Source organism: Vicia villosa, linkage group LG1, assembly GCF_029867415.1.
Source record: "Vicia villosa cultivar HV-30 ecotype Madison, WI linkage group LG1, Vvil1.0, whole genome shotgun sequence".
Classification (NCBI taxonomy): Eukaryota; Viridiplantae; Streptophyta; class Magnoliopsida; order Fabales; family Fabaceae; genus Vicia; species Vicia villosa.
The window spans coordinates 125,994,924-126,009,786 of record NC_081180.1 but is presented as its reverse complement, the minus strand read 5'-3'; the positions used below and the strand labels follow the sequence as shown (position 1 = coordinate 126,009,786).

At 34.4% G+C, this 14,863-nt stretch overlaps 1 protein-coding gene across 1 annotated transcript; it reads left to right on the top strand.

Moving 5' to 3' along the window:
- The first annotated feature begins 177 nt into the window (after nucleotides 1–177).
- Nucleotides 178–11,188, top strand: LOC131644128 (serine/threonine-protein kinase EDR1-like). Its single transcript, XM_058914540.1, has 13 exons — nucleotides 178–867; nucleotides 2,685–3,107; nucleotides 4,184–4,287; nucleotides 4,501–5,597; nucleotides 6,093–6,133; nucleotides 7,127–7,195; nucleotides 7,497–7,597; nucleotides 7,736–7,814; nucleotides 7,896–7,994; nucleotides 9,484–9,552; nucleotides 9,641–9,690; nucleotides 10,253–10,429; nucleotides 10,568–11,188. The coding sequence occupies exons 1-13, from the start codon at nucleotides 415–417 to the stop codon at nucleotides 10,701–10,703; spliced, it is 2,898 nt and encodes a 965-aa protein (XP_058770523.1). The 5' UTR covers nucleotides 178–414; the 3' UTR covers nucleotides 10,704–11,188.
- The last annotated feature ends 3,675 nt before the right edge of the window (nucleotides 11,189–14,863 follow it).

Below are 14,863 nucleotides of genomic sequence, written 5' to 3'. Positions count from 1 at the left end.
AACCTTTTCTAGTAAGAAAAATCACGACCTCCACGTAGACTATTAACGGGACACGTTGGTTCCCATGCCGTCATCGAATTGGCGCCCTTGATATTAGCGCGTCTAAGTGTGCGTGTCATTTTCGTCATTTACCATCATTTTTCGCCCATTTTATTTACCGATCATGCCAACATCATCACTAGTTATCTAGTCCAATTTTTACTCTCCCAAAGTTTTTCCCTCCCAACACTTTCCTCTCAAGTCTCTTCCTTGACCATAAAAAAACCTCACACAAACACAAGCAAAAAAAGGTGCAGAATTTCAAGAGAAAATAAAACGGAGAGAATTCACAGAAACTGAAATAGATTGAGATTGTGATTATACTATTACAGTATAATTTAGAATTAGAAAGTGATTCCTTCCGATTTCGCTTTGATGAGTGAAAGAGGGAAGAAAGAAAAACCAACAGAGAAAAAAGAGAGGATGAAGAACATCTTCAAAAAGCTTCATATAGGTAGCAGCCACGATCCTCATCGATCCAATGAAATTCCGCCACCTGTACCATCGCCGTCTGACGCCGCCGAACCTATTCAGACTTCCGGCGGTTCTACAGTCACTCCTTCTACCTCGTCGCCGTCTACAGCGCCTATCACTCCTGCCTCCGCCGGTGGTGGTTTGTCTGCGGTAGTCAATCGGCAAGACTTTTTCTCATCGGAGGAGGAATTTCAGGTACAGTTAGCCCTAGCTATCAGTGCTTCTAATTCGGAGTTTCGCGGTGATGATCCGGAGAAGGATCAGATCCATGCGGCAACGCTACTCAGTTTGGGAGGACATCGAATTGATTCGAATAAGGATGATGTGGCGGAGGCGCTTTCCAGGCAGTATTGGGTGAGTTTTGTTGAATTTTCAAATGAAATTGTGGCAATGTTGGTCTTTTTCATGATTAATTGGAATGAACTAGTGAGGGTAAATTTTAGGGGTTTATGCTGAGTGATTTTTGTTCTAGTTTTTTATAACTTTAGTAAATCAGTTCTTGTAGTGGATTGATTTCTGTTTGAAAGTTAGATTTGGGGATTTAGATGTGACTAGGGTTGTTGACTTGAGGAGAAATTTTGCTTCTGTCTGGGGTAGACTGAGCTTCGAAAGTATTCCATTTTCCATTTATTGGCCTTTAGCAGAATCTGTTATTCCTTGTGGGATCTTAAGAATTATATGAATATCTCCCCACTATATGAATTGATCTAATTGTTTGGACCGACGTAGGTTGAAGGTTTTTGTACCTTTGGTATTTTAATACTTAATCCATAGCTAGAAATTCGAAATGTGGATCATTATGTTATAATCTTTAGATGTTTATTTGTGTGCTTGGGAATTAACATTGAAAAGTAATCACCTTCATGATTGAATTTTTAAACTGGTTCATTCAGTGTATATTGAGATGAACTTTCTGATGTAATCAGCAATTGTATGTTTAACAGCTCTTATGTCTATGATTGCCTTTCTAAGACGATATAATTGGAGAAATTATATTTTGACACGAATTTCGACAACAATTTCAATAGTTAACACACTTCAAATATGTGGCTAATTATATTCAATGGATGGTTAATGAATATAGCAAGTTGTTGCCACTGATTAACCATCGAATAACCATCCATTGAATGTAATGAACCGTGTTTTTGGATGTCAGTAACTAACTATTATTTGTCACATGTTCTAACATACATGATATCTACTAACCATCGATATTGTGTTCAAATATATATGGTGATTTTCAATTGTTCAAATATACATGATATCATTAACCACAACCTGTGTTAAAATTTACATTTGAAAATTGTAGTTAGACATTCAAAATTGTAGCTAATTATGTTCATTTGACAATTAATGAGTGTTGTGACACATTGTTATATCTATTAACCAACCACCAAACGTAATTAACATGTATTTGTACTAAGTTAACCTTCTAAATTGTTGTTGAAATTTGTATGTCAAAACAACACAACTCATATTATTAAGGGATTAATAGTAATGCACTGACGGTGTAATTTTTTCTTACACATGCATCCAATTAAATCACACCATGTAGATATTTGTGGAGATATTTTAGGAACTATTCTATTAAAATGACACTTTTATATGATTTGATTGGATGCACGTGTAAAAAAAAATTATACCGCCGGTGCATAGCTATTAATCTCTTTAATACCAGTTGCTTTGGTTTTCTACCTAATATTTTTATGGGTTATTAAACATGTTTTAGTCCCCTATAAAATCATGAATTTCAAGCTTAGTATCTACATAAATAAACTATTCAATTTTAGATTGTATTTTGAAAACTCTTCATAAAGAATGGGTGCTTTTCCTCCCTCTACTAGGATTAAAAACATAGTCCCTATAAAAGCTTAATAGGGACTAAAATTGAATAGAATTTACGTAAATACAAAACTTGCTTTTTTGTTTTTTAGGTAAAATTTCTATACACGCACACATGCTCCATTACATGCAAATGCTTACTTGCAACAAGTGAGCATGCACTCCTTCATTTATATTCATCAGTTGAACACCAAAACCAAAACGGAAACAAATAAGTCATAACTTGAATTTTGTGAACATGTAATGCTGGCAAGTTTTTTTATCTCCATTAATACTATTTTCACCTTTCCATTAATGCCGTTGTGCATTTCATTTTTTGTTGGGACCAGGAATACAACGTGCTTGACTATGAAGAGAAAGTAATAGATGGTTTTTATGACGTATATGGCCTATATAATGACCCAGCAATGCAAGGAAAGATGCCATCTCTAGCTGATCTTGAAACAAACTCAGGTGGTTCTAGCTTTGAAGTGGTCATAGTTAATAGAACAATTGATCCTGCCCTGGACGAGCTGGTGCAAATTGCACACTGTATAGCATTGGACTGCCCTGTCACTGAGATTGGTATTTTGGTGCAAAGGCTTGCCGAGCTTGTTACTAGCCATATGGGTGGCCCTGTAAAAGATGCTAATATTATATTAACAAAATGGACAGAAAGAAGTACAGAATTAAGGACATCTCTTCACACAAGTGTATTACCTCTTGGGTCCTTAGATATTGGGCTCTCTAGGCATCGCGCTTTACTTTTCAAGGTTAGCACAATGGCTTCTTGGTGCTTAAAACCTTGTGAGCCATAAAAAATTTGATGTTAAGTCTAGTCATCTATGAAGCACAAACTCCGACACGGACACCGGGACACGACACGACACGGACACTCCGACACCGATAATGTTGAAAACTTAGGACACCGACACCGCTACATATAAGTTAATATTTGAGTTTCATTTATCCATATATTGATCAAAATTAATGTCTTTAATTCTTTATTGATAACATTGTTTCAATACATGTTTAATCCTTTTTAGATGTGTGTGAGATTTGTCCAAAAAAATATATATAAATGTGTGTTGAGGCAAAGAAAAAAAACAAATTTTTGTTTGAAACATTTGTCTGAGTTGTCGGACATATGCGGTATGAGTGTCGTACGGGTGTCGGACACTGATTAAAAGAGTGTCGAAGCAAAGAAAAGAACCATTTTTTAGGGGACACTTGTCTGACTTTTCCGACACTTGTTTGACTTTTTCGACACGTGTCGTACGGGTGTCATACAAGTGTCGGACACCGACGCGTGTCGGACACCACGACACGCCTACTCCTAGAGGTGTCCGTGCTTCATAGCTAGTCATTATCTACAAAAGATTTTATTTACATTGCATGATATGATATGTGCAGTATTGTTAAGTACAGCAATCACTTAAAACTTATTTGAAAGAAGAAATGATTTATGAATTAATAAAATTGAATCTGATAATTTCTTTTTAGAATTATTCACACTGGGAAAGTATTCCCTGCTAATCTAGCCTAGGCATGTATTCTGAAATAAATTTTGAGGATGTAAGTATACTTAACTCAATGGGAAAATGCTGCTCAATCAATTAAAGACGGAGTCATCAAATTTTAGGCTGACTCTGTCTTCAGTACCTCTAAAACTGTTGCAGGTTTCTAAGCTTTGAATTCATAGTGTATACTTGCTAAGTCTAATTTTGCATATTGAGAATTAATTGTATTATTAAAATTAGTATATTTTCTGTGCATTTTATATTACTCTTACTCTTTTTCTGATAAATCTGTTGGCTGTGTAATACACCTTGTGTTTTTATGGATGTAGATATTAGCAGACAACATTAAGATGCCTTGTAGACTGGTTAAAGGTAGTCATTACACTGGTGTTGAGGATGATGCTGTCAACATTATAAAATTAGATGATGAAAGGTTAAGGCTTTTGTTATTCTTATATTTTTCATGCATTTGTTGTTGACTTACTCATTTGTCTGTGCATGTCTATATGTTTCCCTTTTTTATCTTCTATTATGTGTTAGCAATGGTTGATAATCATTGGAAGTGTCTCTAAGCGTGCCTAGAAATTCCTGTCGATATTCTGGTCCCTTGGTACAGACTACTGATATTATACTGTTATGCTCTCAGGGAGTTTTTAGTTGATCTCATGGCTGCTCCTGGAACACTCATCCCAGCTGATATTTTAAATGCCAAGGATAATGTCTTCAAGTCTTACAACCCCAAGATTGTGCCGAGTTTGCTTTCCACTGAGGAAACTGAGCTTTCTTACTCAAGACCTATACCTCCCTCTAATGGTGAAGGCAGTAGTCAGACTTCTGTAATAAAAGGTCCTACGCTGCCTTGGAATGGACAATCATATACTGAGAAGTCAGAGTATATGCCTTCAAACTTTGGTTTGAACAGAGACACTGGAGTTGGTCCTTCTAAAATTCCTAATAGAGGGAGTCCTAATCAACGGGAAAATTTGCCACCTTCATATGTTAATTCTTTGTACAAAGGTACTCTTGGAATGAATGCAGTGGGTGATGGAACAAGATTGAATGTCAATGTTGTGCCATATGCCCAGAACAACTCCACCGACCCTCAGAACCTTTTTGCAGATCTGAACCCATTCTTGATAAAAGGGACTGGGAAGTCCTTTGTGCATAACAAACCTGTGGAAAATAAACCTCCTGAGAAGGGTACAAAAAACAATGCTGTTTCTGGTCGACCCGTGTCACCACTGATGTGGAAGAATCAGCATGCCTACAACGAAGTCCCCAGAAAAACTAATCATAACCCTAATGAATATAACCCTCCTTTATTAAATACTGATCTCAGCACTTCCAATTCATCATACAATTCAAATATAAATAATGATATTAGTTCTCAAACTTCTGCACAAATTACTGGTTCAGCCTCATCAGCTGGTGTAGGTGAGCCGAACTGGATCGAAGGTCTCAATACTAATTTTAGAAGGGGAGATTTGGAAAGTTCTCAAAGTCAAAATGTCATGGTAAAGGGATTTAACGAACCCGAAAGCACTGAACTCGGATATCGTGACAGGAGGAAGTGCATATATGACAGATTCATGGGAAGCAATTTGCAATTAAAAGATTCCGATAGTCCTAGCACTTCAATTGATTCCATTACATACAGGGTCGATCAAATATTGGACGATGCAGATGTTGGTGAATGTGAGATTCCATGGGAGGATCTGGTTATTGGTGAAAGAATTGGTCTAGGTAATGTGAATGATTCATCTTTATTCTCTTGTAGGAATGTCATTAATATTTACAGTTAAGTTGACTTGGCTCTGGTTTTTTATTTCTGTAAATATTTAAGTGAAGTTCGCATCAGATGCACACAATCATTAATCACTTAGATCTAACTATAATTTCTATTATATTTTTTATTGAATAAATTACTGAGGGTTCAAATTCCGATCATTATATTAACATTTTCCGTTTCAAATTTGTTTTTGATTAAGTTACTCTTTTTGCTCTTCTATTTGTGCAAGCATATATAGTCTGTAGTTTGTTTATAAGCCATATAGTCTGTAGTTCATCGCAAACATGTCTTAACTTCACAAAAGTTCCTATTTTTCTCATGTGATATACCTTTCACCGGGATTGAAATTGATTGTTAGTAGTTGTTTGGGATGTTCCTGGCATATTTAAATCTTGCATGTCTATTGATGAGGTATTATTCTGTTAATGTTCCTGCTTTCTTTCAAATAGGTTCATATGGTGAGGTATACCGTGCGGACTGGAATGGCACGGTGAGTACTATAATTCGTTTATATACTTGGGTGGAAGATTATTCTTGTAGATTAAATTGGAAGTTGTTTATACTCTTATTTTTAGTGATGACAGTTTTATACTCTGTCTGCATGATAGAACAACAGCAACAGCAACCAGGACTTATCCCAAGTGGGATCGGCTACATGCACCAAACTACCCCACAATGTTCTATAAAAAAATATGTTTTTATCCAGCTTATTTATCTTGAGATCTTTCTTAAATAGTTTCTCTTATAGTTTTTTTTAGGTTTTCCTCTATATTTAATAGTTTGACTGCCCTCCATCCGATCCTCTCTCCTTACCCCAAATCTTTTCTCTGCATGCCCAAACTGCATAAGTCTAGTTTCCACCATCTTATATTTTCTTCTATAGGTGCTACCCTAACGCTTTCTAATACTATATATATATATATATATATAGGGCATATCATATGAGAATGGCATATTTATATGAGAATATGAGAATGAATCCGAACTATTGGATTTTAAAATAAATGGTGGAGATTATGAGTGAATCTTTTTTTTCTCTCTCCTACTTCATTTATTTCAAGATACAGGAGAGAGAAAAAAAAGATTCACTCATAATCTCCACCATTTATTTTAAAATCCAATGGTTCAGATTCATTCTCACATTCTCATATAAATATGTCATTCTCATATGATATGCCCTATATATATATATATATATATATATATATATATATATATATATATATATATATATATATATATCACAGTGGCATTAATGTAATAAAAATGATGGCATTAACTCACACTAAGTACAGATTTGGGAGTGACTCAATTTAACTTGTATAAAACTTAAAAGCACTAGAATAACACTCAGGAGGTTATCGGCTATTGAATGACTTGAGGTCCCTTTTTTTTTTTTTTTATGTTTGATATCAATCATATCACAAGTTTTTTTTTTCTTCGAAAGGTAATGAGTTGTTTTCTTTGATTTTTTTAATATCAGGAGGTTGCTGTGAAGAAATTTTTGGATCAGGATTTTTCAGGCGCTGCCTTGTCTGAATTCAAAAGAGAAGTAAGCTCTATTTAGGTTTATTTTTGCATGCAACGAATATTTTTCTTATTTGCATAAAATAAATAGGAAAGAAATAGTGAATCCTTGCGACTTTAAGAAATTATTATGTTTCTCTCAAAATAAGACTAATCAGAAAATTTGGATTGAGATACCAGTCAGGAAAAAGTTAAAAGTTTCTTGCCGGGATAATGTGTTAGAAATGCAATAATAAAATGAAAAGAAACAATTATATATGGAAGGTTCATCATAGTTGTGTACTTAAATACCAAACCTAATCTCTTTTTCATCCGTTTGTTGCAAGGTACGGATAATGCGTAGGCTGCGTCATCCAAATGTTGTTCTTTTTATGGGTGCTGTCACCCGGCCTCCCAATCTCTCAATCATTTCAGAGTTTCTCCCGAGGTAGATATCTTTCACTTTTTCAATCATTAATTTTTTTTAACAAAAATAATGGTATTTCTTATCAGCAACATTGGTCTTGGAAGTTACTCTTTTCATATTTGGGCTTCACACTGGCATTATTGTTGTAAAATTTTACAGAGGAAGCCTGTACCGAATTCTTCATCGCCCTAATTGTCAGATTGATGAGAAACAAAGAATAAAAATGGCTCTCGATGTGGTATGAAATAATTATCCATCTTCCTTGTCATCTCTCATTTACATTGGTGAACTTCAAATTTTAGAACATCCCAATTTACAGGCTAGGGGTATGAATTGCTTGCACGCAAGCACACCTACAATTGTTCACCGAGATCTGAAGTCCCCAAATCTTTTGGTTGATAAGAACTGGAACGTTAAGGTATATGATTGAAAATTCATGAGCTATACCACATGCCTTTTTTGTTGTTTCTCTCATTTATTTGATTCCTAAATTATTTCGTTGCATATCAAATCTACATATCTGTAAGTTTGATGAAGTCAACTTGGTTAGTTTTGGAAATATGATGTTGAATATACTTTGAATTTTTGTGCAAGTGCTGTATATTTTGGGTTCCATTTCTGATCCGTGCTTTACTAAATTTGTTTCTTATTTTCATTATTTTGGAAGTATGGTATTGGGATATCATAAAGTGGGTGATGTAGACACTGGCTACCATATACTTTTTTGTTTTTGCAATGGATAGTAATGTATATGATGATGGGGGAGATGTAGAAGTTGCCAATCAGCTTAATTGTCTATTTGGTGTTTCTGTGTCAAGTTAAACTTGGACGTGCTTGACTTGATAAGTAAATTGCCATGCCTATATAAGCCCAATTGATGTCTTATGGGAAGCACTATCTCCGTCCCAAAATATAGGACCCTCATTGGTTTTTTCTTGTCCCTTTTTAAAAATTTCCTTTTAAATTTTCAACTTCACTAGTGATATTTATACCACCATATTTATGATTATTTTTCTGCAATATGTAATAAGTACTTAGTCTCTTACAAACAATAACAATTTTTAACAAATTTAATACTACAACCAACTTTTTTAATTTTTGTGATTTACTCAGTTGGGTTTTAATAGACAAATGTAGCACCGTTTATGGCTGTGGGATGTGACATTTAGGGGTATATATATGAGGTTGGTATTGAAGCCTAACCAGTCCATTCCAGCTAATTTTATAAACTAAATGAATTAAACCCTCATGGTAGAAAACTGACCAATCCAAAAAGAAAAGTTGGGTTGGTTTAACAAATACCAATATCATACTTACAGATTGGGTTCCAGTAAAACTTGTGAAATTTTTGGTTAACTGAATATAGGATGATTTACTTGGTTATGATAAATGGTTACAAAATTTCTACTCTAAAACATTCCATAATAAAGACTGCCAAAACCTGACAAGTATGAGTATATCAAAAGATTCGGAATACAAGTTCAACCAGAATTCTTGCATGTTGAAAGAGGTTGAATTTGATAAGCATATAAGAAAAGGCAACCATTTTTCACTTCGGATTACTTTTGTTGATTATGTTTTGTTGAAATTATATAGTTTAAAATGAAAGATAAACAGTTTGATTGGGTTATAGTAGTTTTTTAAAGTATACTAGCTTAAACCAGCTTAAAATGAAACTTAGGTTCCAAGACAACCTATGGCTAAAAAGGAAACTCCACCCATCCGTTTGAGTTTGGTTGCTTAGGTTTTCTTGAATTATGAACTGTTGTCATGGCAACTGTGTATATATCAAGGCTATTTTCACGTGGTTGGTAGTTTTATGTTTTCTGAAGATTTCCTGAACTGCGTAGAAATCACTTTGGATTTTACTTTTACTTGATCTTGAAAGCAAGCCATTATTTCTTCAGGTATGTGATTTTGGTCTGTCAAGGTTGAAGCATAACACATTTTTATCATCCAAATCAACTGCCGGAACGGTGAGAATAAAGAAATTTGTTTAGTCACATGCAGTTTGTGCCTTATCTGTGTTTTGTATATCTGACATGATTATTTTCAATTTGTTAGCCGGAATGGATGGCTCCTGAAGTTCTCCGCAATGAACCTTCAAATGAGAAGTGAGTAATTATTGATTCAAGATTAAGGTCTTTCTCGATTATAATTTTTACTTATATCTTATTTGTATAATCAGTGGCTAAATCTTTACAAAATTATAAATGTGGAAAGTCTTAATGTAGTCCAGCTGCCAGCCTTCTCCTAACAAAAAAATATACCAACTGTTTCATAACTCAAGTAAAATTGGTTTAGTAGGCCTTTTTAACAGGCTTTTGGTTGATAATTTTTTTCCACAAAATGCTGTTTTGACAACATTTTTATGGTTTGCGATTCAGTGATTCCCTTTTATTTTTGTTTTATAAAAGTGATTCCCTTTTTCATTCACTGAAATATATTTTTCTCCTATAGTAAACAATTTAGTGATGGCTGTCTGGACCCAATATTCTTAAATAAGCGTGGAATTTCATTTTTCCGTGTCTTTCATGATAAAAAATTTAAAGCTTGGTAGACAAGGTGACTGCTGTTTGAGAAGGATGATGCAAAAATTTCTGAAAATATACTAAATTATGTCAATAGCTGCGTCTCTTGGGCGTAACTCGGTTAATTATCATTTCAAATGCACAGGTGTGATGTTTATAGTTTTGGTGTCATCCTATGGGAGCTTGCCACTCTAAAGTTGCCTTGGACTGGAATGAATCCTATGCAAGTTGTTGGTGCTGTAGGTTTCCAAAATCGCCGCCTTGAAATTCCTAAGGAAGTTGATCCTTTAGTAGCAAGAATAATCTGGGAATGTTGGCAACAGTAAGTCCGTTAGCCTTAGATTTACTCTTATTTTCTTCTATATTTCATCATTTAAATTGTTTAACAAAATGTAGATTTAAACTTCATTTCCACTTGATGATCTTTCTCTCCCTCTTCTCTTTCTCACTCTTGTGCCAGGGATCCAAATTTGCGCCCCTCGTTTGCACAGCTGACGGTGGCTCTTAAGCCCTTGCAGCGTCTGGCTCTCCCATCTCACCAAGACCAGGTAGCTCCACCTCTACCTCAGGAGATTTCTGTAAATTCTACCCCATGAAAAATCTCCCTTTTCTCAAGTGTGAATAACTAGGATTTCTGCACAGTTTACTCATGTCCTTATAAATGTAACCAACAAAAAAAAAGAAAAAAAAAAGCAAAACTTGTAACGGCAAAGTTTCAATTATTGAGGAATGCATCAAATTATCAATTACTGCTGTAGCCAAATAACTACAGAGCGATTTTTGTATTGTGTTGATAGCTTGTCCGAGGAATCAAAACTCGGTAATATAATGTGTAAATTACTGTTCATTAGTAAAGTAATTAAAATATTTTATTTATATAATATGTAAATATATAGTAAATATTTTTTTAAAATCATGTCAAAATTTTAACTAATGTAATATGATTATATTGTATATTTGATGAGATTAAAAAAAAAAAGATGTTTTATTAACAGCAACAATAACAAAAATTACTCTTAGCATAATTTTTGTTTACTCTTGTATAGAAAGTGCTCAGGGTGTGGCCATATCACTGGTTTACATTATTTGTTAAACTTTAATATCTTCAAAAAAAGAAAAAGACATCTCATGAGATATAGGCCCCACATTATAATTTGTGGATTTCCATTTCAAGAAATTGAAAGGGAAACAGACGTCACTAACATTAATTAATTGTTCTTATGACTTTGAAAAGAAAGAGACATCTTGGTTTTTTAAATAGAGTTAATACTACTTTACCCCCTGCCATATAGGCGAGATTCGGTTTACCTCCTCTAAAAAAAACTTATTAGACAAACCTTGCAAAATAAAGATTTCATCAAATTTGACCTTGATTAATTTTTTTGACCAAGATAGAATCTTGCCTACATGGCATTTTTGGTAGTGCTGACTGTACAACACATAAGCAATGTAACACAGTCAGCACTGTCACGTGGAATTTAATTTTTAAATTTTTTTTTTTTAAAAATTTTTTTAATTCTTTTTTTTATTTTTTTTTTGATTTTTTTAAAAAAAAATTTAATATTTTTTTAAAAAAAAATTTAATATTTTTTTTTACGTTTTTGAAAAATATATGACAGTACCTGCGGATTTACATACGGATTTAAAAATACCCGCGGATTCACCTACGGATTTGACAATACATGCGAATTCACCTACGGATTTGACAATACCTGCAGATTTACCAACAAATTTGACAATACCTGGGGATTTACCTTTAAAAATACCTGCAAATTTGACAATACCTGCGGATTTACCTGCGGATTTACCTACGAATTTGACAATACCTGCAGATTTACCTACAGATTTAAAAATACCTGCGGATTTACCTACGGATTTGACAATACCTGCGGATTTACATACAGATTTACTTGCGGATTTACCTACGAGTTTAAAATTACCTACGGATTTACCTTTAAAAATACATGCGGATTTACCTGCGAATTTGACAATATCTGCGGATTCACCTACGGATTTGACAATACCTGCGGATTTACCTACAAATTTGACAATACCTGGGGATTTACCTTTAAAAATACATGCGAATTTGACAATACCTGCGAATTTATATATAATAAAAATAAATTTTAAATAATAATTAAAAAAAAGTTGGAAAAATATTGAAAAAAAATATTAAATTGGAAAAAAAAATTTAAAAACGTAAAAAAATATTATTATTTTTTTAAAATTTTTTAAAAAATCAACAAAAAAAATTAAAAAAAAAAGTTAAAAAAAATCAATAAAATTTTAAAAAAAAAAAAATTAAATTCCACGTGGCAGTGCTGACTGTGCCACATTGCTTATGTGCTGTACAGTCAGCACTCCCAAAAATGCCATGTAGGCAAGATTCTAAGAATTTTGGCCAAAAAAATTGATCAGGGTCAAATTTGATGGAATCTTTATTTTGCAAGGTTTGTCCAATAAATTATTTTTTTAGAGGGGGGTAAACCGAATCTCGCCTATATGGCAGGAGGTTAAAGTAGTATTAACCCTTCTTTTAAAAAACATTTTTATGACTTTGAAAAGAAAGAGGCATGATAATGTAATAAATATTAAGTTTATAATGTTTGACACAAAAAATAAGACGGTAAAAGATTTAGGAACTGAAATACAATTAATGTTAAAATTGTTGGATGAACACGAATATGTTTTTTAGTATAAAATGTTTAGTGATGGAAATCCTAATAGGTTTAGCATATAAGACAAACAAATACCAATTGCGTATGCTTGAATTTGTTGGCCTTATTTCTATATAGATGACATATTTAAATGACTTTGTTTTACTAAAATATGAAAAGGAGAATTATGTTACTTGGGTTTTAGTGATATGTCACAATTTGTTCAAGGATTGAAATAATACTCCTATGTCTGAGGTCATTTCAATATTGTATTGGAAAAAGCCCATTAGTTAGTATGTTATGTTTTATTATAAATAGCATACTAGTCTCTCATCATTGCAACGCTGCATATCCTGATTTAGGGTGAGAGAGGTTATTTGTTATTCTTGTAACCTTGTAATCTTGTTTTCTAAGAGAAAGTAAAAGAATAGCAGTTATAACCAATTCTTGTGTTCTTCTTCTTCCTTGTTCTTCCCTTGCAATATACTTTGTTCTTGGCATTGAATTCACAACAAATTGGTGCGGTGAGCGTGGAAAAGATGACGTCAACAAAGTATGAGATTGAAAAGTTCACCGGAGTGAATGATTCTGGTCTGTGGCGCTTAAAGATGAAAGCCATACTGGTATAGCAGGGTTGTTTGGAAGCGTTGAAAGGAGAGGCAGCCATGAATGCTGCATTAACGGCGGCAGAGAAGACGACTATGATCGAGAAGGTACACAGTGCAATTTTGTCGAGCCTTGGTGATAAGGTTCTCAAACAGGTATCAAAGGAGACGATGACATCAGGGTTATAGACGAAACTTGAAAGTTTGTATATGACCAAATCACTGGTAAATCGACTCTACCTGAAGCAAGCTTTGTATTCATTCAAGATGGTTGAAGACAAAGTGTTAGCTGAGCAGTTGGATATGTTCAACAAGCTGATTCTTGATCTTAAAAATATTGATGTAAAGATCGATGATGAAGATCAAGCGCTGTTACTATTGTGCGCTTTACCTCGATCACATGCTCACTTCAAAAAAACTCTCCTGTATGGAAGGGAGTCCCTGTCCTTTGAAAAAGTTCAATCAGCCCTGTGTTCAAAGGACTTGAACAAACGAAAGGAGCGTAAACCTTCAACTGTTGGTGAAGGTTTGGCCGTTAAAGGTAAATTCTTGCGAAAGGATGGTAAGTTCGACAAGAAGAAAGGCAAAAGCCAACAGAAGTCTTATAGTGGCGAAGCATCTGGTATTCGATGCTATCATTGTAAGAAGGAGGGTCACACACGAAAGGTGTCCCCTGAACGCCTGAAAGATCATGGAGGCAAGGATAATGGCAATGCAGCCATTGTTCAAGATGATCTCGAATCATCTGATGTCCTCGTGGTTTCGAGCAGTGACTCCGAGAAGGGTTGGATTATGGATTCAGGTTGCACTTGGCACATGACTCCAAACAAAGACTTGTTCGAGGAATTATGTGATCAAGATTGTGGATCAGTACTGCTGGGAAACAACAAAGCTTGCAAGATTCCAGGTGTTGGATCTGTGAGATTCAAGCTCCATGATGAGTCAATAAGGTTGTTAACTAAAGTCAGGTATGTTTCTGATTTGAAGAGAAATCTGCTTTCTCTTGGTGAATTCGACAAGAAAGGATATGTTTTTTAAGGAGAGAAAAGTATCCTAAGAGTCATGAAGGGGTCGAAGGAAGTCATGAGAGGCGTGAAGAAACAAGGCTTGTATACCCTTGAGGCTAAAGTTATAAGTGGTTCGACAAATGTTGCATCCACAAAACCTTTATCGAAGACAGAAATTTGGCACATGAGATTGGGCCATGTCAGTGAAAGGGATCTGGTCGAATTAGGGAAACAAAATCTGCTTGGTGGAGATAAAGTCGAAAAGCTGGAGTTTTGTGAACCCTGTGTATTTGGAAAATCTTGCAGAGTGAAGTTCAACAAAGGCAAACAAAGAACACATGGATCCCTTGATTACATCCATGTTGATCTTTGGGGGCCTGCAAGGTGTCCATCACATTATGGAGCGAGGTATTTCCTATCAGTAGTAGATGATTATTCCAGGAAGTTATGGGTATTCATCCAAAAGACTAAGGATGAAAATTTTGAG

What these genes read in the sequence shown, in the direction of transcription:
- LOC131644128 (XM_058914540.1), top strand. Translation starts at nt 415, where the DNA reads ATGAGTGAAAGAGGGAAGAAAGAAAAACCAACAGAGAAAAAAGAGAGG. An exon ending in CGCTTTCCAGGCAGTATTGG is followed by an intron (nt 868 to 2,684) that starts GTGAGTTTTGTT and finishes TGTTGGGACCAG; the next exon opens with GAATACAACGTGCTTGACTA. An exon ending in ATAAAATTAGATGATGAAAG is followed by an intron (nt 4,288 to 4,500) that starts GTTAAGGCTTTT and finishes TTATGCTCTCAG; the next exon opens with GGAGTTTTTAGTTGATCTCA.